The sequence below is a fragment of the Pagrus pagrus genome (genome assembly GCF_965226575.1).
Source record: "Pagrus pagrus genome assembly, chromosome: 8".
Lineage (NCBI taxonomy): Eukaryota > Metazoa > Chordata > Actinopteri > Spariformes > Sparidae > Pagrus > Pagrus pagrus.
The window spans coordinates 10,094,452-10,120,782 of NC_140192.1; the positions used below are offsets into that span (position 1 = coordinate 10,094,452).

The following is a 26,331-nucleotide window of genomic DNA, read 5'->3' on the forward strand; positions in this document are numbered from 1 at the left end:
TGTACCTCAGCCAGAGACCTTAAGCAACAAGTATTAAATTACACAGCAACTTCAGATTGAGTGTAGAGCAGATGTCTGTGCTCGACACTCCAGCAGGTCCAGAAAGCCACCTGTATTGGTGTTTTCCCTTGCTTCTCTCCAGGCACAGATTTATCCCACATAAACCTCTACAGACAAAACCTCACAATTACAATGGTAAGGATTGTGTACTATTTCAAGGTCGGCATGTTCGGAAGAGAATTAAACCTGGTTACCTGCAGTGCTTCTGAGATAAAAGCAGTTCCTGGTGCTTTTTTTGCATGTTGATGAATGGGAATCTGTGGGCACCATTAATAACTGCAACTGATGCCCACTATTATTCTTACCACAAAAAATGAATCGCAAAGGTGTTTTAGAGGAAGCCCCCACTCTGCTCTACATGTTTAATCTTTGCTGTCACCTCCCCTATCCTTCTCTTCATCTTCATCCTCTCCCACTGTCATCTCTCAGTTGTCATTCTCCTTTTTTTTCTCGTCTTCTTCCAGCTACGTTTCGTCCTTCTTATCACCTTCCCCTGCGTCCTTGTCTTCTTGCTTCAACCCCCTGCTCGGATCCTGTTTCTTTTCTAACTTTTTTTTAGCTATAGAGAGCAGAACACTTAAGTCTTTTTTGGTCTCAGACGCTCCTCCTTCGGAATAACAAACAAGCTGTGCCACAAGTCTCATCTCACACCTACACTGAATGATGCTTCTTTGGGTTTCCCACACGTTCTTGAACATCAACTTCAGGGACTCTTCAAGGACTTTTCCAGGCCCAGTTCCATCAAATTCAAGGACCCAACATGGTTAGTTAGTTAATGACTGCTACAACACTGATCATTTTTAGAATGTAAACTAGCAGACTTTAGAGAAACTCACAGGCAACGAATAAAAACAGAGAGTTAACTTGACTGTGTGAACAATTCTCAGCTGTGCTGCTGTGTTACAGTGAAGACAGACTATGCGGTCTCTTGTCTTCTCTAACTCAGCACCGCAAAACAATACACTGTGTGAGTAGAGGGATAGAGACAGAGACTTATGCTGCATTCCAGGCAACTTGGGACTTGAAAATTTCCGAACTCCTACTTGAAAAAGTACAATGGAACGCCACTCACAGTCGGATGCCTACTTGTAAGCTCGAGGCAAATCCACGAGGAAGCAGTTGTCTGACGTCACACAACAATGGCAGCACCCATGTGAAGGTGGTAGGATGTATTATGTAGACAAAATAATTTGTGTTAGGCTGCTGAATGAAATATTTAGATCCGTTTTCAAATATAAAAGTGCAGTAAAATACAATGTGTAACAGCATTTGTTACTTCATTCATCGTTTTCTTCTTCTTTTTCATGCATGTATGTAAGGAAGCTGCACTGTAGAGGCTTTAACTGTCTATACACTTGCCAAAGAGACTTTTCCTTTTGTTACGGTTGTTAACTTTTGGCGTCATGCACCTGAAACGCTTGGAGGTCAGAAGGTGGAAGTCGCAAGCAAACTCCTGCACACTGTCTAACTTCATCAGGCCTGAAGGTCTAGTCCCAAAACATTACAAATACAATTGTAATACAACAAATAATGTATTTTTGCAAGCTGGACAGTCTACTCGTCCTTCTCCTATGCACCTGTCTTATGAAATAGATGTGCGAAATGTTATGTGGATTGTTAACAAGCCAGTCTTTGAAAAAAAAAATTAGCAAGCCACTAGTCCTGAAATTTACATTTTCCAGGCAGAGTTGAAGGTTCACTTAATGTTAGCTTTTTCGTTTTCTTGCTGTTACCTGCATCAGTCAACTTGAGTCTCTCATGCTGCATGTGACCATCACAGAGTGTAGCCTATTTGTAAATGTTAAGTAAAAAAATATCAAAAATCAATATCAAAAAACTTTAATTTCTATTCTCATACAAAATATATAAACTCAAGCACTTTCAATGGTTCATTAATATTCCTGTCTATTTTCAATAACTTTTGAAGCGTGGGTTTTTGCTCAAACTTTCAAGGATTTCAAGGAACTGTGGGAACCTTGCATCCTTATGAGGATAAACTCAGTCTTGAAATGGATCCGGGGGTGAGTGTGAGGACATGTGCCTGTGCTCAGATGAACTGCAGTGCTTCCTCAGTACACTTTTCATAAAGGAAATGGCAACTTTCCCCTGAATCCGATACAAATTCATTTTAGGGAAATAGCAGCTCCTCTGGGTGGGGTGCCACACTGACTGCTGCATCGAGGCACAACCAGTGATGTATAATCTCATTTTATGTTATACAGCACATTTTGAGGAGGCAGAGGAGGACATCTTATGAAATAGATCTTTCAGTAAATATTTTAATGAAAGCAGGAATAAAAAATCTAAATATCCTAAAAAGCAGTCCACTCACTGCTCCAAATATGTCGTCTACAATCTCCCCCACCATACTGTAGATATACTGTATGTCACATATTGTTTGGTGAAGACGCTCCCTGCCAGTCCTCCTCCTCCTCCTCCTCCTCAGGGAGAGTGCTAATGAAGCAGGAGGCTGGTCAGATGGGAGAGTCTGTAACTCTCCACTTGGGTTCCAAGCAATCAATAATATACAGGCGGTCACCCTCGCCTTCCTCTCCTTCTCTTTCATTTTCTTTCGTTTATCCTCCTTCATCTTCATTATTTTACTCCCTTATGTCTTTTTTTATTTGTTTTTCACCTCCTCTCCACCTCCCCTCCCTCCCGTCCCCTGACCTCTGTCACCTTAAATCCTGTAATTTCTCTTATTTGCAGTTTTGCCTTCCCCTCTCACTGACGCTGTTATAAGTCTGTGCTATTAGTATGACACTTGAAGCTGAATTTCACTTCTACTCGCAACTAATTTAGTTCTCAGTCATCGCAATGTTTTGACATTGCAGAAGTTGTGCTGCGAAATTTGTCAGAGAGTTTGGAAGAAAACAAACTTCCTGTCAGGAAACACCGATGGAAATTTAAAAAAGAACTGTGCCCACACAAAACTGCTTTAATACAAAGTTAAACGAGGTATCCTATCCATCTCTCAGATACTTTGCTGCCCCTGAGGGGACGCTTTCCAACCTGTGAGACAACAGTGCCCCCTGCAGCCCACCAGAGGATGTGCACCTCAGTATCTTAAGTGAAGTTGATCCCTCTACACTTTTAACCAGCCTTGTTTTAGCCCCCCCCCCCCCCCCCCCCCCAGCTACCTCCTCCCACAAGGGGAATTGTGTAAGTGGATTTAAATAAATTAATGCCTCTTTTGCAAGCCTAGGGAAAAACACGGCAGAAAATAGTCTAAAACAAAAAAACATTATATATATCCTACTGCTTTGGCACTCACAAAGATAAAGAAAAATGTTCATTTTTTTTCTGGCTTACGCCTATAGGCCTACATTTAAGAAGGCAGCAATTTGAATATGTCATGCCTAATTCCACATTTAGGCTGAGCCGGCATTCTCCAGGGACTGAATACAAAGCAGCGTGCAAGAAAGACACTTGACTAGTCAGCTGGAACAACACTATCCAGGCTTGAGGGATAATCAGTCCCACCATTCTGAGACAAAAACTGCTTTAAACAAAACCAGTGCCTGAAGGTCATAACTGGAATTTTCAGTATCCATGCCAACAAACTGCAGTCCTGTGTATTATAGCATTTACAATCTTTCAAATATTTGTCGAAAATCAACAGCACTTGATTAATCTTATCTCACTAGTATGTGCTCACATTTGAGGTTGTTAGAAGAATCAAGTCTCAATGGACTATTTCATTCAAATCACATACTTCAAAGGTTGAAAAACCATTTAATGTGAAAAAAATGTGTCTTTTGAGTTCTCACTCCTTTTTTTGCCACAACAACAGAGCAATCCTTATCCCAGTGGAAAAGAAAGAAATGAGCGAGGGGAGGCTCATGAGGTCTCGGCTATTAGAGTAACTACATAGCATTAGCTAATTGGGATCCAAACAAACTCTGAATACAGATGAATGGGAGCACAGAGACGCTACAGTGGAAGTAAAGACCATATTTGTATTATGTTTCTTGGAGTTCTTTTCTTTAAAGATACAAATATTCATGGCTCGGCCTCATTAGGAAGTTGCACCAAAATCCTTTATGTTACTTATATTTATAGGGAAACCATAACTAAATGCTAATGACCTGAATAAGGCAGACATCCAGACTCAATCAAAAACATATCGTAAACAAGCCTGGATACTGTGCTTAAATTGACACAGTTCAATGCTAGTTCCAATTCTAGCCACAGAGTCGGTCTCTCAAGAGGAGAAAGAGACCCTGGAGGTTTCAGATAACAAGCTCCCTGATCTCTGGTCTTTTACACTACAGTTACTCTGGAGCCAGATGTACCTCTACCTCTGGGTCAAGACAGACACCAGTGGGATTACCATCTATTAGCCAAGAAAGAGGGACAGATTGGAGCTGCTTCTCATTTGGCATGAACACAAAACAGTTCTCTGATTACAGTCGGTAATAACTGTTGATTGAATGGTAAGAGAAGCAGACCAAGACAAATAATGACAATCATGCACACTGTGTGTGTGTGTGTGTGTGTGTGTGTGTGTGTGTGTGTGTGTGTGTGTGTGTGTGTGTGTGTGTGTGTGTGTGTGTGTGTCTGTTCACACCTCAGATTCTTCCCTGCGGAGCCCCAGTTGGAGGACAGCACTGGGAGACTTCAGTCTGGCTTGGCTGGACTGGGCCATCTGCAGGTTTAGCTGCCAGCCGACATACTCCAGCTGAAACACACACAAACCGAGTCGGGCTTTCTTTAATATTAAACGCTATTTCAATAAAGTCTCTCACTTTCATTTAATTAATGCCCCAGACACATTTTCAAAGACTCCATGAAAAAACTCTAAGATGGCACTTTTCCCACAAAATACAAGTGGAGGCAGAATTTCTTAAGGAATATCTAGTTTTGTGTGTATTTATGCGTATACTGATATTTTATTCATCCTTTATCCTCATTATACTCTCAGTGCTTGACCTAGATTTTTCACTGGATTATTTTGATAATTTTTTAATTGTTTCATGTTTAAAAAGCACTTTGTAGTCATTGAGTTGACATGTGCTTTATTATCAACTTTATCGAAATATAATTATTATAAATGAGAAAGGAAAAAAGAAACACTGCCAATCAAACTAAATATCGTAATAGTTGCAGAACTCAATTTTTCTTTCAGTTGAGTAACTGATTCATCAACTAATTAATTTGTTCTAGATTTTCTTGACCTTCTCTTGGTTTATTTATAGTCAGTTATAACTTTCTCACTGTTGTGCCACTATTTTTATGAAAAAAGAGATTACAAACCCAGTCTAATGAGAATAACTAGATTCTTTAGCTGAAAATTGCAGCTGCACAAGTAATAAATGGCTTGTTTGCAGACCTATAGTCAACATGATTAGTAGAAGTCACTGTATTGTCACAATAAATATGATCATTGCGATAGACATGACAATATTTACTACTGGAGAACTTTGCTTAATCGCTTCAAAGTTTGAGTTAACTTGCCTCTGAGCTGCAGGTGGTCAGACTATTACTCTCAGTCTTAGTCAGCTGTAGCAGGGTGATAGATTAGCAGCACGGAGTCAAGGCAGGGCAGTTAAGTGTTTTATGATGCAGCGAGAGGCCATAATAATAAACCATGTGTGACTTATTGGGTCTGGATGCGTCTGCAGTATCTGAGGACAGGTGTGAGGCGGGAAGGGCTGGGCCTCATTATTCACAACTGGAACAACATCCACACCGGCAAGAATAAACATCCCAACTCTATGATGTGTTACTTATTTTACTTTCAGTATATGCAAATGAATCATTAACACAAATAAATAAACTGTATTTTGGTATTATGGAAATACATAAAGTAATGACGAGTCATAAAGCAAATTGTACAGAATCTTATTAATGTATTACCCATCTAATTTAATTATGTATTTCCTGCTTCAGTAAATGTTAATATTTTTTGGTAGGTGTGTTGTTTGGCACTTACAGCAATCAGCAGATGTTCCCTCATTTTAAAGGTCAGGTGCATAGGATTTCATGCGGCTAGCAGTTGTTCCAGATTGCAACCAGCTAAACATCCCTCGCCTCATCAAGCACATAGAGAAACTACAGTGGACGCTAAAAACATGTCTAACGCAAAAGGCCTTCACAAGAGTCAGTGATTGATTTATTGATTACATTTATGGATGTAGATGAAAATGAATCCAAGGGATAACAAATAAAGGTGAGAAGACTTGTTTCTAACATGGTCATGAAACAGGACAGACAACAACACATATCATTTATAGATTCCTTTAAAATAAACAACAAAGATCCACAAACTGCAATCCCTGACCCAGCACGTCCCTTTTTTTAGTCACAATCATTGCATCATTAAAACCTTATGTGAGCTGAGACCTGACCTCTAAAAACCCCTCTGGATTCAAATAGTTTGATGCTAAGTGGAAGGCTGTTGCACAATACGGTCCCCGTATAGAAAAATTAGCTCTGAGCTACAATATTTACACCCCAGCCCTGCTGTTATGTCCATGCTGAGTATGGACCATGATTATCTGTGCGCGAAGACAGTCAGTGTTTAGTTAGTCCATTTTGGGCTACTGTAGAAACATTACTTTGCAACATCATGGACTCAAGGACGTAAATCTCAGCGGTAAATGGCTGCATTAATTAAAACAACTACCAGGCTGGCCAATCAGAAAACTGGCAGTGACCTACATAAGAACTAACTTAGAGTCCAGTTGAGTAAGGAAATTCAAAAAGCAGCACACTTCAACAATAATCAACTTGGTGAAAAATTACTGTCAATACTGGTGAAACATCAAAGTGCATCAAAGCTGGAAGTTTAAGTCTTCCACCAAACACTTAAACCCAACATGAATTTGTAGATCGGAGGTTGTAAAAAGAGTCTCAAAACTCACTCGATTTTTTAAATTGTTTTGCATTTGTTTAAATACGTTGGTATTTGTACGCAGGCTGAATGCATCTGTGGACACAATAAAATCACAAATTGTGAAACACATTCATGAATCTCCTTTTCTTTAGATCATTAAATACATGCTTGTATCACCGTTATAGAGACTCACTGCTCTTCATAGTTCACCTTTAGTGTGATCACAACCTGTATGCCTTTAATTGATAGTGTTGCTGGCTGGTGGGAAAATGGGTGACAACATCCCAGATTTTCGTGACACATCATGCTCGCATAATATGTCGAAGAAACAAGAAGGTGGTAATTAGTGTGTTTGCTGGTGTCTTGCATGGCAAAAAACCTGTAAAATAGCAAAGTCTTAGTATATGTATACATATATTGTATATGTAAATGTAAACATACACTGTATACATGCCAGTTATTTACGATCTCTTCAGTGACTTGACTATAGCCCAAAGTCAAAGCAGTAGCAGAGGTCGTCTTGACAATCAATGGCTGTCACCACCTTCTGCCGGCAGCAACAAATTCATGAGGGAGAGGAAGATGACTTGCGAGACCCTGACAGGTGAGATGTGTTGATGTACAACAGCAGCAACAACTCCAGCATAATGTGACCGATGCGTACATGCTGCTTATTTACTGAGTGTTGGATATTAATTCCCCTGACTATGAAAGGAACACTGTTTGAGGTGTCACTGCTTAATGAAGTTTTAGAGAGGAACAAGTTTTAAAATTAAGGTGACAAATTGTGCGAGCTGTGAAAAACTCTTTGTAATGAAGGCCACAATTACATTAGAGTCTGTGAGTGGATTCATCTTGTACTTTCGAGACACTGTCGGGTTCTGGTTAAAGCGGAGTCATGGCAGGTGTAGAAAAAAAACTCAGAGTTGGTGCCAAAAGATAAACTTATGTATCAGCCTTACCTTCTTTGGGGCAAAGACATTGTGCTTCAGTTTCTCCACCAGCTCAGGTCCAGCTGAGGCCCAGGCCTGAGAGAACATCTCGGCCTTCTCTGGGTTTAGATGAACTGTCTCCAGCTGTTGCTGCAGAAAGGCTGGCTTCATATTATGATACACTGCCTGCAGGGGAGAGGAGACAAATGCTTCCATTAACCATGTTTACAGGTGTAACAGATCATTCTTACAGTCTTGTTCCTATTTACTGCCAACGCTCAACTCGGAATTGTGTCAATGCAACATTTCACAATGCAACAGTGACCCCAGCTGGAGAAATAGGCTCATGATGTGATTCACACTAAAGCTATAAATCCAACTACTGTACAGATACAATTTCTATCTTTCTTTAAGATTTGATGACATATTGAGTTATTCAAAGTATTCACCCTTGCACAAAGTACACAACAAGAGGTTTTCTATCCGTAGTAATGTCTCTCTTCATGGTTATGGCAGGCAAAGCGATGCATACAGTGCATTTGTAACTGTGTCCTATGTCATCATAAATTGTCTTGGGAGCATCCGCACAGCTCCTAGAGATAATAATAGTGATCCTGTACGGTCAATTAGTGCAGGTTCTTTTTGTTTTTGTTTTGGTGTTTTGCAACCCAAGAAAGTAAAATGTAAACTGAATGGAAAAGTCTCTCTCTGCACTGAAATAACATATGGAAGACGGATGCACTGCATGGCTCCGATAGCTGATCCGACAGGTGCTCATTGGGGGAGCAGGTAAGAGTAAAAAAAAATCCTGACACTAAGTGGTGCTGCCAACCATGGGGGAAAGAAATTGTCATGCATATAAACAGACCGACACATGTCAACTCTAGGTTTCTAACCATCGACTCTAGGTGTATCAGCTCTAGGTCTTCTTGTTCTCCAGGTGACGAAGACCTAGAGTTGATATGCATTGGTCTGTTGCCCATGTGCTTGAGGAATAACTTTCCATGGTTATCTACACCACTTAGTGTCAAGCAAGACTATTTTGTAATATATCTAATGGGTTGGGCTTATCATATTTCTTCATTTCCACATCTAAATCAATGGAAACCTTCAGGCAGAGCCTTTTTCTTACATGACCTTCTTCATCACATCTAAAACCTAATGTCAATCACTTAAAATTATTGAATTTCTTGAAGAATAAATGTGTTTTATAAAAGAAACGGTAACCTAGAAAAATCTGTATTTCAATCATGTTATAAACAAAAATCAGGTAAAACCCTTATATTAATGCCTGAAGACCTCCCCTCACCTGCTCTAGTATAAAGGCAGCAGTTTCCAGGACTAGATTAAGAGCCTGTTTATCCAAGGAGAGAGCGGCCTGAAGCTTTTCCTCCTCTTCTTCACTGAATGTCCGCTCTCCCTGTGAAAATAAAAAACAACATAATTTACTGTGTCAGTGTGAAAAGGTCATCGCACAACCACTGTTTTCAGGAGCTGAAGAATAAATGAAAGCTTCTTTCTGATTTAGGATCAACAGCTTTTTAAAAATGAAACTAGGAAACGGTTTTAGAATGGACCATGTGGGTTTCAAGAGCCATGTTATGAGAGGAACCATTCAAATTAAATTTAATCAGTGTGTCAAGGGGTGTTTACACTGGTAGGCGCTTGTGTACTTACAAGCAGCATATGATTATCTAATCTTGACCGAGTAGTTTTTGGATAATCAATTTCTCATTATGGTCAATATTCAAGTAAAATTACCCAATATTAAGTTACAGCATCAAGTTACATCATGAAAAATGCTGAGTTTGAGTCTCTATTCTCATTGTTAAATGACACAGTAGAGAAAGGAATACAATGGGCCTTTGCAGTGAAGTAAGAAATCTCTTACAGATATTATATATTGGGATAAAACGTAAGGCTCGACTAACTTACATCAGGCAATTGTCATCTTTTCATCTCATAAATTACAGTAAATCTAAATAATTGACCCAATGTCACAGGTTATTCACAGCAGACAATTTGGCTTGTCAGATCAGCAAAAGCAAAGGTTAAACAATTAACATCAACTAGAATGGCACTGAGTAGAGAGCATACCTCCGCATAGGCCCCACAGTCCCCTTTAATTGAATCAAAAATTATAAATCTGTTTTTTTCATCATAATCTATGCATTTTTCCCGGAGTATAACTACATACATATTATGATTAAACAAAATTAATTTCATTTAGCAAGTCAAAAAAATCTAATCAAACAGACTAATTGTTCTCGGAATGAATGGCTGACACCTTTTGACAACCAGCTAAGTCTAATGAAAAACCCGAATGGTCAACAGGGCCAGGCATGAGTGCACATTCATTAGAGCAAGTCTGACTGATGCTCCGATAAGTCGTTATGCACTGCTCTTTCTGGCACTACAGCTTTTCTGCAAAAGCCTCAAAAGCCTCTTGTGTTTGTCACAGGTAGCACTGTGCAGTCTCTGTACCTTCAAATGAAGCTTCTGAATGATGCGGGAGATCAGCCTGGAGAATTTGTTCGCATCAATTGCGTTGATGAAAGTCACCGCTTCTTTTATGCTGTTTGGAGAGAAGAGTCATGAACGGTGATGGCAGCGGTGTGGAAAGTACTCAGATCTTTCAGTTAACAAACAGAATAAGACTTTACGGTCCAAGTGTCATGTCGTAGATGAAAGGCATTTCACTCTAGCTGTCAGTGAATTTCAAAGGTAACTGCAATGTATACATGACAACAAAGACACATACAAACATATCCCAGTGACAACATAAAGCATCAGCAGACAGTAGGTTTCCACAGAATAAATAAGACCATCTGTGTGAAGACTGAATGGCAGCCTGAAATGAGTTTGTGTGTGGACATACTATCACACACACACAGCCAAAGTAACCAAACCTCATAATATCCATCAAAAGAGAACTTTCCAGATTTTACTTAAGTAAAATTTTACAAAAACCTAAGTGCTGCTTATTTATAATGACCAGTTCTGAAGAATGGTGGTTTTTAGGCCGAGTTTGTGCATCTTGTATGACAGTTATGTTTTCTTGTCATATCAGATTTTCACTACGCAATTATCTTGGCTTAAAGAATTCATGGAGACGATATTATCGTGATATCTATAGAAAATGTAAAACAAATACTGATGCTATCAGTCAAATTGATCTTTAACTTTAACTGTTTATTGTGTGTTTTGTCTCTTTTTTGCCAAATAAATTACAAATTAGGTGATGACAAAGCAAGAACAGAAAGAAACTGAAATAATTTAAGAGGTGCTGGATTATTTACACAAAATTATCATAATTGACATAATATCAATATCTAATTTTTAAATATCAAGGTTATTGTCAATACCAGTATATTGCAACCTCCCTATTACATAATAGCTCACTGGTTTTACAGTTAAGACTATCTGAGTATGCATGTATATACTCTATCTTCCTTTTTTGGACAGTGATTTACCTTCTTGACTATTGATTCTTAACTCTCTTGTAATATTTTTTTCCACCAGTTAAAAAAAGGTCACAGTAAACCTACAGTAGCACTGCAAAAAATTACTACTGAGAGATGTGAGTCATTGTGACTTGGACTCAGCCACTGTTTTGATGCAGTGTACCTTGAGTTGACAGAAAATAAATAGTCTGGCTATCAGTATTTCACAGTTTAAAAGTGACCAGGAGGGATATTTTTAATGTAGAAATGATTAAATAAATAAGCTTCAACAAAATTATTCACTTTTTTATTTAATTTACATCACTGGATATCAATAATTATAATACTAATTCAATTTATTGTCATATTTTTGCAGGTTTGATCAATTAGCCTATAATATCCCTAACAGAGAGCATCTAATAAATGGTCTTTGGTATTTATAAAGACCAGATACTGCAGGTAAGACTAAAAAAACGATTAACTCCTGTTTAATTAAGTATAAATTTGCCATTTCTCAATGATGGTTATTATACAGTGTTACCCATTTTCTTCTCAAATGTAGTGCAGTATTGTTATTGTACTGAATCTTACCAGAAGACAATAGTGGACTGTCAATATCTCACTAAAGCATGTAGCTACTTCACTCCACAACAATGACAGTACAGGTTTGTTAGAAGAAAGTGGAAGAAGGAAGCTACAGAGGGCACATTTCCCCCCCAAAAAGAGGAATAAAGGGTGATAATGACGCAGCTTAACGATGGCAGCAGAAACATAAATCACTCTCAAGCTAGTTCTTGGTGTTTGCTAATGTTCATGTATGCACCACATCAAAATATCGACAACGTTCATAAAGCTGCGTTAGGCTACAGGTAACTTAGCTTGACGTTAGTTACTGGAAATACTCTTTGTGTCGGAATTAAAGAAAGAAGCCGCCCACCTTTGTGTTTCTTTGATAATTGAAGTCATTGTTGTCTGTTGTTTTCTATGAATGAAAAATGAAGAGTTGTGTCAAAGTGTTAAAGCAGCAGCAGCAGCAGCAGCATCCTCTCACTGTTGTCATTCCTCCTTCCTGGTGTCACGAGACAGACAGCGGTTCTTGTGACCGTCAAAGCTGCGGCGAGCATGCGCAGTGAAGAACGAATTACAGATAATTACTTAAGTGAATTAAGTGTCACTTAATACTCTAAGACAACAGTGTCAAGAGTAAAACGTCAATCAATTTCACAGTAACTGTGACCATACAGCTGAATCCGTTGGAGTGTTTGCGTAAAAGCTGCGCACAAACAACGCTTCTACTACAAGAGTAAGTACGGAACACGGAATGGACAAACAGAGCGGGCGACAAACGCGCAGGCAAAAGCATTAGTCTACTGCTGCTTACACCCACACTCTGACAGGGAACCCTTTATAAAGTTTATACTATATAACCAATGCTTTTATAATGGTATAAGATTCAGAAGTAGGTAGTAGTATAAATAATATAATAAAATAATGATATATATTATATAGACTATTTATATATTGTCAATAAATAAAATAAATAAATAAATAAATAAAAGCATTTGCCATTGTATTTTATGCAAAATAAGTACTGCAAGGCAAGAGTCATGAATATAAAGTAGAAATTTACAATAAAAAGATATGAATAATGAATTATTTTATTTATTTCTGTGAAAATAGTAGTAGCATTTGAAAACAAAGAGGATCCCATGTTTAAAATATGGACAAAGTATTGTGCCATTAATCACAGGATAAAGAATACATAAAATGTGCAAAATAATAATCATTAGACTTGGGTTAATGTAACATGTAAAGCAGGCTGCCGTGATATCAGATGATTTTCATGTCCAAACAAATTCATGATAACGTATTATTGCGATATCAATAAAAATTATGACAAAAAATCTTTTAACTTTCCTTACTGTTTGTTTGTATCTCGCAATTATAAATCTCACAAATACTACGCAAAATTCGAGGCTACGGAGGCAGTGAGAGTCTGTAACCACAACTGTAAAAAAAAAAGTGCACAAAAAAACCCCAATTACGCTTAATTGTGAAAAGGCAGCCATGAACTGATAAACAAGAGATCCACAAGGGATAACATCTGCACAGGACTATTCACATGATCTTATCATACTTGTGTTATAAGCACAATATCAATATTACATTTTTAATATCACGGTTATCGTCATTACCGGCATGTTGTGACACCCCTGGTGTTAAGTGAACCATATTCACCAGGTGTTAACAAGCAGATCACCTGCAGCTGTTTCCTTGGAATAAGTGGTCAAATACTCAAAACAGGAAGACTTTTCACAAGCAAAAATTTGACTTAACTGCTTTTAAGTGTTCTGTAAAGCATCAGCATTTTTTTTTTTTACGTTAATACAGTCACCACTTACATTTATTTCACTACACGATCCATACTTTAAGTAATGGCCTGTCACATGATGATTTTTTAAACAAGATCTCATTAGTGAAACATCTCCAAGGACAAAATAATGATATGGTGCATCTTAGACTATTTTTTAAATGTACTGTATCATACACATATTGACAATATCAAACAATAGTAATAATGACAAAAGACAAACACACCGGTTGAGTTTCGACAGTTTATTATGTTGAAAAAGAAGAGAAAAAAGTTCATGCACAGATTAAAATTAAGAGAAATATTTGATAAGACATGATAAATCATTTAAAAATATTTTGCATACAAATAAGAAAAGAACAAAATCATTTCAGCATATATTCATATTTCTATCACACAGCATATCTGCAATATAATAATATTGTTTACTGATTTTACCAGCGAGCTGTAATTATGACTTTCAATACTGTAGCAGACCTGTTCCAATTTGGTATTCGAAATGGTTTCATGCTCTTTCCTCCGCTAGTTGATTTCTCAAGCCTGGAATACCAAAACAATAAGTCTTTCCCAAAACGTCACCACCTGCCACACTTTCTCTTTTAAGTAAACAATTGTCAGTGAAATAATTTCAGTTACAAACTGACACAGATCTGTACTGTAGCAGCTAAACGTCAAGGGCCAACCCCCATCGAGGCAGAAGGAATGTACCACTGATAAATAAATACTTAATTTTTCCTTCCAACAGAAAAAAAATCACATAAAACACTCTTTTTTTTTTAAGGAAAAACAAAGAGATAACACCAGAACAAGGAGTGTCAAATCACACAGTACCTTCAAGATGTATAGTTTTGATAAAAGTTAGTAATTTGAGGTTTTGGTAAACAGATTGCATCACGGTAAACATTGGCTGACATCTGCAGGCTCAGGATCTCGCTGCCACTATTTGAAGGAGGGTAAATTTGGCACTTTTATGCTGATGTCACCAATGTTGATGTTTCTGGGCATTTCCGGGAGGTTCATGTTCTTTACAGCTGATACGGCACGAGCAGGCGCTCCTGCAATACCGGCCTGCACACACATACACACACAAAACACACATGGAGGGGATGATAAGATACAAATCAGTAAATCAAAAATCATGCTGTACACGACACACACACACACTGAACAGTGAACATTGGACACAGATACACACACAGTGCTAAACAGAGACAAACAACTGCTGACAAAATGCAAAAGCACTGACAGCTACTCGGACAGACAACATGTGCAAAATGTACATTCAGATGCCTTCATAGCTTCATATGCACATGCATTATTTGGTTCTATAATGATTTACACCACAACCAGAGCCAATTATGAATCAACTGTGAGGACACACTGTACTAGACCATTCACTAATTTGGATATACTGAGCAGTACTGGACATTCATCAAATGGACAAAAGGCAGCATTGCTTGGAAAGTGAACCCACCGGACTCTTGAGGACCGATAAGGGTAAAAATGCATGGAGAGAATTGGGTAAAGCAGAAAAAATGGATTTTGGATATGAAGACGGAAATGATGTTTGGATAGATAGGTGTGTATAGAATGTGTGCGTCAAATTTCAAGGGGAGCATGTCAACGTAATGTTAGTACATAATAATACAGATGATTCTGCTCTTCTCGTGGGTTGAGATACGTCTGGACAGACTACGCATGACTGTCTAAATACATATTTGTGAACACAGGAACAAGAATATTGGGTAACGCTTTATATTACAGTCCCTTAATTAATAGGCAAAATTAAGTCCTTATAATAAGATGCTTATAAACATTAAAAAGACTATACCGGTGTTAATTATAGCACAATAAGCACATTAATTGTTAGATTTATAAGCACTTACAAACTGTATTAATGTTGGTTTTGTGCTTCACTGCTAAAAAAATGTGTATTTATATGTAATATTTATCCACATTTTATCAACCTTGACCACATGAAGCGCTTATTCCAGATGGGGAGCTGGAAAAGGCAAAGCTAAGAGTTTAAAAAAAAGAAATAAGAATATTCTATAAAATCACTGCTTAATTTTTATTATTTTTATTTCATTAGATTTTATTATTATTATTATTTTATTATCTTCTAAAAAAACTTTTTCCTTTCATTCCTCTTTTGTGTTTTTAAGGAGTGTTTATAAATGTCATATATATAAACTAACAGTAAGTCTGTTTATCATGCTGTTGTTAACACTTATATAGATTTAATAATATCAATAAGCACCTTATAAGACTCATAAGGTCCTGATTTCCTATTAACTAATGCTCATTACCTTAATATGAAGCGTTGCCAAATATGGTGTCATTTACACGTCTACAGTGTAACTACTGATGACATGAGGAGGTTGTAAGTCTAGTAGTGCTAAACTACAATGGGAGATCTATTCTCAGGGACAGAGGAGGCACTTAACTCTAACACAATGAATCTCAATGCGAAACTGTGAAAAAGCAATTCAGCATTGTTTTTTAAAGTAATGTACCACGGTAGTTTAGCTCTTTTGAAACAATAAAACACATCTGCAGAGAGTGAATGATTTGATGTTTTCATCTCAAGTGTGAGCAGACATTTGAGAATCACTGCGGTTAGAGATCCCTCACCCCCCCGACTGAATCTTTAGCAGAAAGACCCAAAAATGACCAAAAGGTTTGAGGCACAGCAGAACTGTATGTTCACTGGCTCTGTGAGGACAAACCCTCGTAAATCATTTAGCAATATGGCACACAAAGTATGTCTGGAATGTACATTCATCCACTTCACTTAGTTTCACAAGGTTATTTCAATGGACCGTTTGTCTTGTGGGCATTCCTCCCTCCGCCAAGACTGAAGGAGACTTGTGTTGGACGGAAAGATGACCGTGGCGTTATCTGAGAGGAATGCTGACTGTCAGACTCCAGATACTTTTGCCTCCCAGTGGGAAGCCTGGTTTTTAATCAAACGCTGGGTGACTAATAAGTACAGAAATAGTAACACCAGCTGTGAAACACACAATAATGGCTTGATTCTCTGGTCTATGTTAAGTCAGAGAGCCTTTTAAAGGCTGGAGCAGTACCCCTAAAAATAAAACGTGATAAATGACGACAGTAGAGGGCTATTATTTCACAGCTGTGTGTGTTTTAGTGGGTGAGATCTTTAAAGGAAAACGCATAATTTTGGATAATACGCTTATTGGCTTTTTTGCAGGGAGTTAGATGAGAACTCGATATCACTTTTAGGTGTGTAAATATGTATCTTATCTTAGCACAAAAACTGGAAACAGCTAGTCTAGTTGTGTCAAAAAACCTTTTTTTTTTTTAAAACCCTAAAGAACACAAATAAACAACTATATGTCTTTGTTAAACCTGCACAAACGCCAAAGTATAAAAAGAAGAATTTGCCATTTTACCAAGGGTTATGTATCAAACTATTTCTTTGTCAGGACTAGTAACTTCCTGTTTCCACTTGCTGATTGACAACCGGTCCTGGCCGACAAATACACTGACACACAACTCCCCAAAAATGACAAGTTGTACTTTTTACACTTTAAGCTTTAGGGTCGTCGTAGGTAGATTTTGTTACCTAAGCACAGCTAGCTAATTCTTCCTGTTTCCATCCTTTATGCTGAGCTAGGCTAAACTAAGCTATCCTGCCATTAGCTCCAGCTACATATCTACCACCTACAGATAACAGAGTGGTATCGATCCTCTCATCTAACTCTCTGCAAGAGAACAGATGAGAGGCCAGAGAATTTATGACACAGTGTCACAGTCACATGTGATTATCACACAAAGAGACAAATCACATTAAAATATTTACTTCTGTTCTGAAGTCCCGTTAAAGAACTCAGAATATGATTTCATAAGAATAAAGTCTGTAGCCTGTTAGATTTACAATATAATAGGTACCTGACAATACCGTTAATGCAACACGACAAACTGCAGCTTCAGGAATGATTATAGCGTTGAACGCCCACCTCTCTGGCGGTCTCAACATTTACAAATCTAGTGTAATAGATTGCATTATACTGTGTGCTGTTTCTGTCATTCAGCCCACCCTGTGTACATTCACCAAAGTGACAAGAACTATTGTGAGTTTTAAAGAGGAACGGGAACATTTTTGGGTCTGCCATTAAAGATTCCTACTGTATGTTAGTGACGTCAGCTTGCTATTACATGGAGGGCCATATGGAGAGACTTGGGGGGGAAGTAAACTTCAGTTAAGGTTACAGTACTTGGTTGTAAATTTAGCAGTACCTGTGTCTACCTGTCCTGCCTGGTAGACTGAAAGATAAACGTCTGTAAAGAGAGAGAAGAATGGAAAGAACTAGACAGGGTCAGGAAAAAGAGGAATGAGGAATGTTAAAGCAGATTAAAGTAATTACAGTTTATCTCCACAGAAAAAAAGTGATAGGACCTATCATAGACCACATCTTTAAAGCAAACAAAATGATTTAAAGCATCTCTCACATTTATTTTCACAGCTAAAAACAAAATGAAAAGATTGAGAAAGTTTGATGTCAGAACAGTAATGCCACCTAATCAGTCAGATTGGAAGGAGAACAGCTCATTCCTTGTTCCCCAGAGACTGCCCTATAAATGGACAATGTCGTTTTGAATTAGCATCAGCGTGAGTGAACACACATTGCGGTCTAGGGTAGGTCCAAGAGGGAAAGACAGAGCAGCTCTGATGATTGTAGAACAGTAAAATACTCTGCTTACAGAACATCAATCGAAAAAGAAGATTCTGTCTCGTCAAAAGCACAAAATGCAGCTTAGGTTATTAGAAAAAAAGTGTACTTCGTTAACACCGAAGCTTTTACAATTCAAATGTCAGAGCACACAAGTGATGTCAGCGACGACATAACCCTTCACTGTTGTCTTGGCGACAAATTTGCACAACTTTGTGACTTTCTGTCAGCGATTGTCATTGCAAAAGTTAGAGGGGCTCATCACCTCAATGTTTCGGTATTAAACACAGCCGAATCTTTACGTTTTTGAACTATCAGAGGACTAAAATCCACTTTATGGAAAACAGAAATGATTTCATCAAATTGTCTCTGGCTGTCTAAAAACGTTCCGATGAGCAAAATGAATGTTTTTATCTGCTCGCAGAAGCTGTATGGAAAGCAAAGCAATGTCCTTGCACAGAGCAAATATCTAAGCAAGGACACTGGCTTATAGATGTTACAAAACAGATTGGAAAAGCATTTACGCCAACATGGACAGCTTGTATAAATTCACATTCTTCACTAGAATAATAAGAATGTAAAACACAACCTACAACCAGCCTGTTATCATGGATATATGGTCGATTATAAGATGGTGGTTGAGCGACTCAATGGCCAGAGATGCACTGGACAATGATACAGTTAAGTCTCCATAATAATGACAAAAGTGATGACTATGATACTGTACTTTATACTGAGGGATACAGGAGAGGATATGTTGAGACCCTGTGTCGGGACTGAGCAGTGCAGCAGCGAGAGGAGAGGCCGAAAAAAGAGCACAAACACTCAAGAGTAGGTAGGGAGCATCCACAAGGTCACTTGAGAGTAGCATGCAGGGTGCAGCATACACACATGCCTGCATACTGCATACGATACCTCCGAGAGTATGGAGGAGGAGTCAAGTCATACATACAGTACAGGACGCGCAGGGACAGGCTTACCTCAGACTTCTCCATCTTGTTCTGGGCATCCACCTGTGTGATGATTTCGTTCATGTTGGTCTCTAGGACCATCCCGCCCATCACCATCTCTGCCAGAATGTTGTGGACCTAAAGAAAAATAAGATGTTTTCATTCATTAAACAAATATAGTGAACTGCATGTTTTTCAAGTACACCTATCTAGCATTTACAGTAGCTGTAAGCAGTCTGCAAATATTTTATAAAAGGCTTATAAAGAGCTTTATTTATACAGTAAGCTGATATAATGATAATTTAAAAAGTGTTGATTAATAATACGCATTATTTGTCAACAATTAGAATATATATTCCAGCGACACTTACAGGCAACCTCATGAGAAGCTATAATTGTAGACAAATACATTAATAATCCTCTTTAGCTGCTCACACCTACATTCAGTGATGTTTTATATTAAGGTCTCTGTAATAAGCATCAACACACGTTTATTGTTAGACATCAGGACACTTATAAGCACTTAAAGCAGTTTACAGAAACTTAAGAATGTATTTATTGAGTTTAACTAACTGACCTATAACTTAAGTGCTTAATAATTGCTGACAAATGACTTAAAAGTTAACAACAATCATGTTTGTGATGCTATTATTAACCATAGTCTTATTTAGCACATCATTATGTTTCTAAGCATCGTATATGTTTGTTACAAGGATCTTGGTATAAAGTGTTACCATTTTTGCTCTCCTCACTTTTACACAAGCCTTACATTAAAGCTTTACCCTATATTCTAGTGTATCATAAACCATTTATTAAATCTTTAAATACTGCTTACGAATGCTAAATTGTAGAACTCAGAGTAAAGTGTTGCTGTCATTTATAATTATATCAAAGAACACTAGAAAACATTTACATTGATGGTTGAGTACCCCTGAAAGACTTGGGCCAACACTGCCATCAGACCATGACGGCTGAAATCAAAACTGCAGTAAGGCCGTTGTTAAAAAAAATAAATCATTTTAATTATTGATTAATATGCAGATTATTTGATCACATTTTAGGAGCTAAAATTACTGTAATTAATTAATCAATTAAAGGGCTAATCCTTTCAGATCTAAATTGTATCATATATTCAAGTTCCTTTATAAGAGGCCAGGCCAATCATGACTTGAAAAAAAAATACGGGAAGTCACCGGTTAGGTCATCAGATGAGTGTGTCACTATAATATGAGGCAATAACGGCTCAGGCAGAATATTGCAACTGATTCTTGATTTCCTAAAAGTTTATGGGGTTAAACCATCAATCAGTATTACAGATAGGTAACATCAAAAAGAGGCAAACAGATTCAAGAGTATTTCCTACCTTGTCTACATGGAAAATTAAGTCAAGCTCACAGACATTCTCAAAGCATTTGTCCAGCGTTTCCACAAATACCTGAAAATGGAAAAAAAACATTGTTCAAAAAAAGAAAGAAAGACACTAAAAGTATACTGCAAGGGATCAAAAGATGCACAATGTATTTCCAGGCTTTTACCTGGATTAAGTCTAAAATTCCTAGTTCACTCTCTGAGGAGTCCACACAAAACACAAAGTACAGTGTGGCGTAGTGTCTGTAGATCAGCTTGTAGTCTGATCCTCCAATCAACCTGAAACACAGGGGACAAGGAAACATCACACCAGCACCTGTCCTGACTGGATACATGTCGGCCACCATGTGGCTTTGTCGTCACACAACTCCAGATGACAGAGACTGTTCAGAGGGAGGAAGTGCAAGAGCAATCGGAGTAAAACGACACCTGATCCGCTCCTCATTCATGAATGATAAATAACCTTTGAGACACAGTTACTACTGATGGGCATTCAAAAAGCCCTCTGAGCTTTCCTTTACAAATGCCTGCAATGCTGCTCCAGAGTAAATTATCTACTTGAGTATTTACTTCCACTGACACTTAGACACACTCGCTCGACAACAGCACATTCAGACCTCACAACTTACATTCCACCTTCGAGGAAATTACAGACGTTCTCGTCTCTTTTCGAGACCAAGTGGAAGGTTTCCCTGATGATCTGTTGCTCTGTGTCTTCAGACTGCGGGAGGAAATGAGAAAACAGATTGTTAGACAAAGAGAAGAGGGTAAATAATGTGTTGTTTGTGCACTTAATACCCTCCCATGAACAATTTCATTACTTCCAGCCAGCAGACTGGGCCGACAGCTAAAGTAATGGTTCAACACAACTCTCCTTTTCTTGAATACATGTATTAGTTCTGAGTGGAGAAGCAGGATTTATACACTAACCATTCTCCTTGTCATATTGAAACATACACTAATGCCTGCAGGCTAGAGAGGCAATCAGTTCATTGTAGACACTGAATCGAGGCAGGCTTATCTTATTGTTTGCTAATGGATGAGATTCTGTTTAAAACCCTCAAATAGCTGTAGGCGTGTTTGCAAGCATTCACTAAAAGGCTTTAAGAGCAGATCAAAATTGAGCATTTCCTGAACTAATAGAGGGCCACAAAAAAAGCTAGAATACATCACAATACAAGTTTATAAATATCCGACTGCTGCGTTAGACTGCTTTAGGGCTAAACAGGCAAATATATTTTCAATAATATAAAAGAAAATGAAAAAGCAGACCCAGCTTCCAAACACACATGGTCTGACCTAAAAATCCTCAATCAAAAGAAACACTGACTCAGCCTCACCAAAGGGTGCTAATGACCCCCTAGGAGAGCATAACAGGTCAGTGAGCACAAGGAGAGAAGAGGTTGCCCAGTACGTGGCTGGCTGGAAGGCCGAATCAGTCATGTGACCTGTAGCATGCGACCAGCAGGGTTATTCACATTTTTAAGAACATCAGCGAGGCTTCGCACAACAGGAGCGTCTTTTAAAACTTCTCATTAAAAGATGTTTTTGGTGTTGTTTTAGTGGTTCCTACAGACTAACTACATTTGGTATTCTGGACATGCAGATTTCCCCTACATTTTGGCAAAGTATTAAAAGCAGGGACACCTCTTGCTTCAAGGCTCTACCGACTGAAGCTGAGCTCACATGCGAGCCCTCTCCTGTGACGTCATGGGGAAGCACACTTAAACAAAAAGGAGATTTGCATTGTGCAACATCTTGCTGTAGTTACACACTGCAGTAACTTAAAAAAAAAAAGCAAAGCTGGAGGTGAGAGTTTAAGTTTCTGTCAACAGCAGTATGCTCGCTAATGCTCCCGTCAGCTGCAGGATGCCTCTCTCTATAGCTGTTGTGATCAGGCTTAGAAAACACAGAGGTAATCATCCAGATTAAAATAAACAACTGTAAGCAAAACACAAACATGTGTGATATTAGCAAGGCGGGCCAGATAATATTAGTATATCACTATCCTATAATCTATGCTGAACAGCATGCTTTGGGCACAGCGGACACTTGTGTGTGTATATATTTCACTCTCCTCTCCGCCCAACATGTCGCCCTTATATCAGACGGGTGCTTAACCTTTAGGTCTGAGCCAGCAGACCGGCTCCAACTAACAAGAAAACGCCTCGTCTCAACACAACGCACACACAGACAAGACTTACACACACACACACACACACACACACACACACACACACACACACACACACACACACACACACACACACTCATATTGTCTGCACAGCTTCTAAAGCAGGCCCTCAGTCTTAACAATAAACTAACTTAAATAAACTGAACAGTAAAGAAGGTTTCACAGCTAGCAGCATGTGTGAAATCTTATATCCTGACATGCAGCCATTAAGCCTGCACCTCAGCTTTTAATATAACAGATGGTGTCTGCATACAGCCTTCTTATAATCCGATCAATTTCAATTCATCCTACTGAAATACAAATGCAGCCATGGCGATCTCAATAGACAATACAACAGGCTAAATAAAGCAACACTGTTTTGACTGCAACTAACCAATGTTTACAATATTGATTAATCTCCAAAATGTAAAAACATTGTGAAATTATCAGCACTGTTTCCTAAAGATGACACCTTTAAACAACTTGATTTACTTGACCTACTGTCCAAAAACCACTTGGTTAGGGTTGGGGAAAAGATCTTGTTTTGGATTGAAATACCTGCTTTTTGGTGCCACAAAGCGTCAAGTAGAGCCCGATATATCAGTTGGCTGATGTTATCAAACAATATTGGCCTATTACAGATATATTTGTGTCGGCTTATATGCTTATATGCCATCTTTTTTAAGAGATTATGTTGCCGATAAAGTTGCGTGGGGTCACTTATAAATATTACATTCCCAGTTTTCTCTTTAAGCATACTGATGTCATTTTAGATGATAAAGCTTCTTGTTAAACTGTACGATATCTTGCCTCCATTACAAACAGTAAGTGTCTGATAACCACATTTGAATGTGTGTATATATCGGCTGACATATCAACATATCGGGAGGAAGAGAGTCAGAATAAGAGCCATGCCAATCAAGCTTGGTTTAAGGCTGCTCCTCGCTAATGTCTGGTTACAGGACAAGGAAATTGACAAAATGGGACTCAGGCTGTCCAAACAACGTGGACTCAGAGACTATCAGAGTCCACAGACAAATCAGATCAAACTGTTGCACTCGACAGGCAGACTGTGTTTCAGGACTACAGCGGGACGAGGAGAGGTGGCCAGACATCGATGCTTGGTGCTCACACACAGTCAAAGTGGATGTGTTTCCAAGATGTCGAACTTTTGATATGAAGATGCCGACCACATTATCACCACCATCGTGTTGCTGCTGCTTACATCCACCCTGACGCACATTCAAAAGATGCACTAAGTGTGTATATATATATATATATATGTGTGTGTGTGTGTGTGTGTGTGCAACCCTGTGTTGTATAATGACTAATAAATTACCTTGTAGCTTGTATCTATCAGTCCCTGATGTCGATATTAGCATCGGCCCAAAAATCATATATCGGGTGGGCTTTAAATTCACCAAAAAAAGAGGACATTTCTCATGCGTAAAACGCCGATCACTTGTGAGAGCGTCCAGTTCACATGTGACATTCTTACACTTTCACACAATCGCACGTGAACCTTTTCAACCCACGTGAAAACAAATAGTGATTTTTCACGTGTGAAAAGGCCAAAATCCACATGTGACATGTTGGTAAAGGGGGCAGAGAGTTAATGAAACTGCCTGGCCGGGGCACCTTGCTATTGTAGCAGCAATATTAAAGAAGGGGGGCAGGCGGCCAACCTTGAGATATAAATCCAATTATGAGAACAAGCCAACACAGCTTGCCCAGTGAAAGGATATTACATAACCTGTCATTAGCTACCTACATGGAGCTTATTCTTTGTGTTTTCTGACATGTAGGTAAGTTAATGACAGTAAAGCTCATTGAGCCAGCAGTGGTGAGAGGTTTGAATGAATGAGCACGAGTCACTCACAAGGGCGTTGTTAAAGTCATGTGACACAAACAGAGTCAACTGCGAGTCCAGCGTCAGCACAGCTGGATGTAAAGGAATAAAAGTGGGCTCGGTCCAGTTCACACGGGCTCGGCAGGAATAGGATAGCCTCGCTTCGGCTTGCACACGTTCAATTATTCATATTTAAAAGGACAGTGGGCTCAGACTGACATCTCATGTACGGCAGATCTGAAACAAACAGCGCATCGCTGGGCTGTTTAAAGTCAACACCTTCACCCATTCAAACTGTGTGCAACAACATCAGGACGTGTGCAGTGTTGCAGAGGGCTCTGCTTTGGGTTTGCTGCATGAGGAAACATTAAACAAAGTATCACAACAGCCACACAGTCATATTTCGGATTGACTTTTACATCCTGGCCCGTCGATCACACGAAACAAACAGCACAATATGTACAAAGCAGTGCAATAAATCCCCTGTTACTCACATAATGCTCGTAGAATTTGGACAGCCTCGGTTTCCCATGGTTGTTGAATATTAAAATGGCTTTAATCATGATTGTAGCTGAACGGAGGGAGGCGGGGGAACAAAAACGGGATCAGTCTGCGAAAGACTGTTGTCCGTCGACTCCCGTGAACCCAGACCTGACCGGGATTCACGGCTAAACCCCGTCTCGGTGTAAGGTTAATACGGGATAGCTTTCAGGTACACGCTGCTACTCCTCCATCGTCTCTTTACGGAAATATTCCACGTCAAAGGGACCAGTCACTCGCCTCCTCCTCCCGCTACGGCAGCCGCGGTGGGACAAACCTCCGCCGTCCGCCGCTGCTGGAAACCACAGAGGAAGAAAAGTGATTTGTTGTTTATTGTTCTGCTATACTCGGATCATCCAGGCAGAGGCGGCAGATTGAAGAAATACATGCTTTTCAAGGGCAGTGATAGAGGAAGTATTTCAGTAAAAGTAATTTTACTACCCTGTGAAAATACTCTGTGGAGAAAAATATACTAATATGTACTGTACTTTATCATTTTGAGGTACTTGTACCCATTTTCTGCTTCTTTACACCTCTACTACATTACAATTTGGAGCTGAATGTTTTACATTTAACTCCTCTACATTTAGTTAGTGGTTACTTTGCAACATTAGTTTAAATGTTATTATTATTATGTTACATTCAAGATGAAGATAAACCTTAATTGATCCCCAAGATGAAATACACAAGCTATTTAGCAGACACACTACATAAAGTAGTTATAAACCTTCATAAATAATTATAATCTAATAACCTGATATAATATATATTTCATTGATTTTTTTGGAGATATCCCATTCTGCATAATGAGTAATTTTACTTTTGGTATTTAAGGGATATCATAATGCCAATACTTGTATGCATTTGCTTTAGAAAAACTGTAAAGTATTTCAGAATCGCTACTGTTCTTAAAGAATAAGTTCACACAAAAATGAAAAGTCAGTCATTATCTGCTGAGCCCCAGGCCGATGGAAAGTCATGTGAAGTGTCGTAGTTCACAAAACATTTCTGGAGCTTCACAGCAAAACAGTGTTGCAGCATTGTCCTAAACAACAGAAGTAAATGGGGACTTAAACTCTTAAAATATATATCCCATCCCAAAGTGTT

General features: G+C 38.6%; 2 protein-coding genes across 3 annotated transcripts in view; both read right to left on the bottom strand.

The window, feature by feature from the left end:
* commd10 (COMM domain containing 10) overlaps positions 1 to 12,345 on the bottom strand; it is a 62,983-nt gene extending 50,638 nt beyond the window's left edge. Inside the window, exons 1-5 of the mRNA XM_084360228.1 lie at positions 12,211 to 12,345; positions 10,315 to 10,405; positions 9,140 to 9,250; positions 7,861 to 8,016; positions 4,631 to 4,741 (exon numbers count right to left, since the gene is read on the bottom strand). Of these exons, the coding sequence (XP_084216354.1) occupies positions 4,631 to 4,741; positions 7,861 to 8,016; positions 9,140 to 9,250; positions 10,315 to 10,405; positions 12,211 to 12,239 (498 nt within the window). The 5' untranslated portion in view covers positions 12,240 to 12,345. The remainder of the gene's footprint in view (positions 1 to 4,630; positions 4,742 to 7,860; positions 8,017 to 9,139; positions 9,251 to 10,314; positions 10,406 to 12,210) is intronic.
* Positions 12,346 to 13,874: 1,529 nt separating this feature from the next.
* Positions 13,875 to 25,479, bottom strand: ap3s1 (adaptor related protein complex 3 subunit sigma 1). Of its 2 annotated transcripts, XM_084359674.1 has the most exons (7): positions 25,179 to 25,479; positions 21,292 to 21,383; positions 20,830 to 20,941; positions 20,658 to 20,729; positions 19,325 to 19,432; positions 17,911 to 17,952; positions 14,625 to 14,712 (listed from the first exon to the last, which is right to left on the bottom strand). In XM_084359674.1, exons 1-6 carry the CDS (start codon positions 25,245 to 25,247, stop codon positions 17,917 to 17,919), a joined length of 489 nt encoding a protein of 162 aa, XP_084215800.1. In that variant the 5' UTR covers positions 25,248 to 25,479; the 3' UTR covers positions 14,625 to 14,712; positions 17,911 to 17,916. The 2 variants fall into 2 exon arrangements, with proteins under 2 accessions (XP_084215799.1, XP_084215800.1); XM_084359673.1 differs by lacking the exon at positions 17,911 to 17,952 and having other exon boundaries at positions 13,875 to 14,712; positions 25,179 to 25,476.
* Positions 25,480 to 26,331: the final 852 nt, after the last annotated feature.

Excerpts from the sequence above, each read along its gene's own strand:
- ap3s1 (XM_084359673.1), bottom strand. The coding sequence starts at position 25,247 with ATGATTAAAGCCATTTTAATATTCAACAACCATGGGAAACCGAGGCTG. Across the intron at positions 21,384-25,178 it reads CCAAATTCTACGAGCATTAT|TCTGAAGACACAGAGCAACA; the intron begins GTGAGTAACAGG and ends TTCCTCCCGCAG. Across the intron at positions 20,942-21,291 it reads AATTTCCTCGAAGGTGGAAT|GTTGATTGGAGGATCAGACT; the intron begins GTAAGTTGTGAG and ends CCTGTGTTTCAG.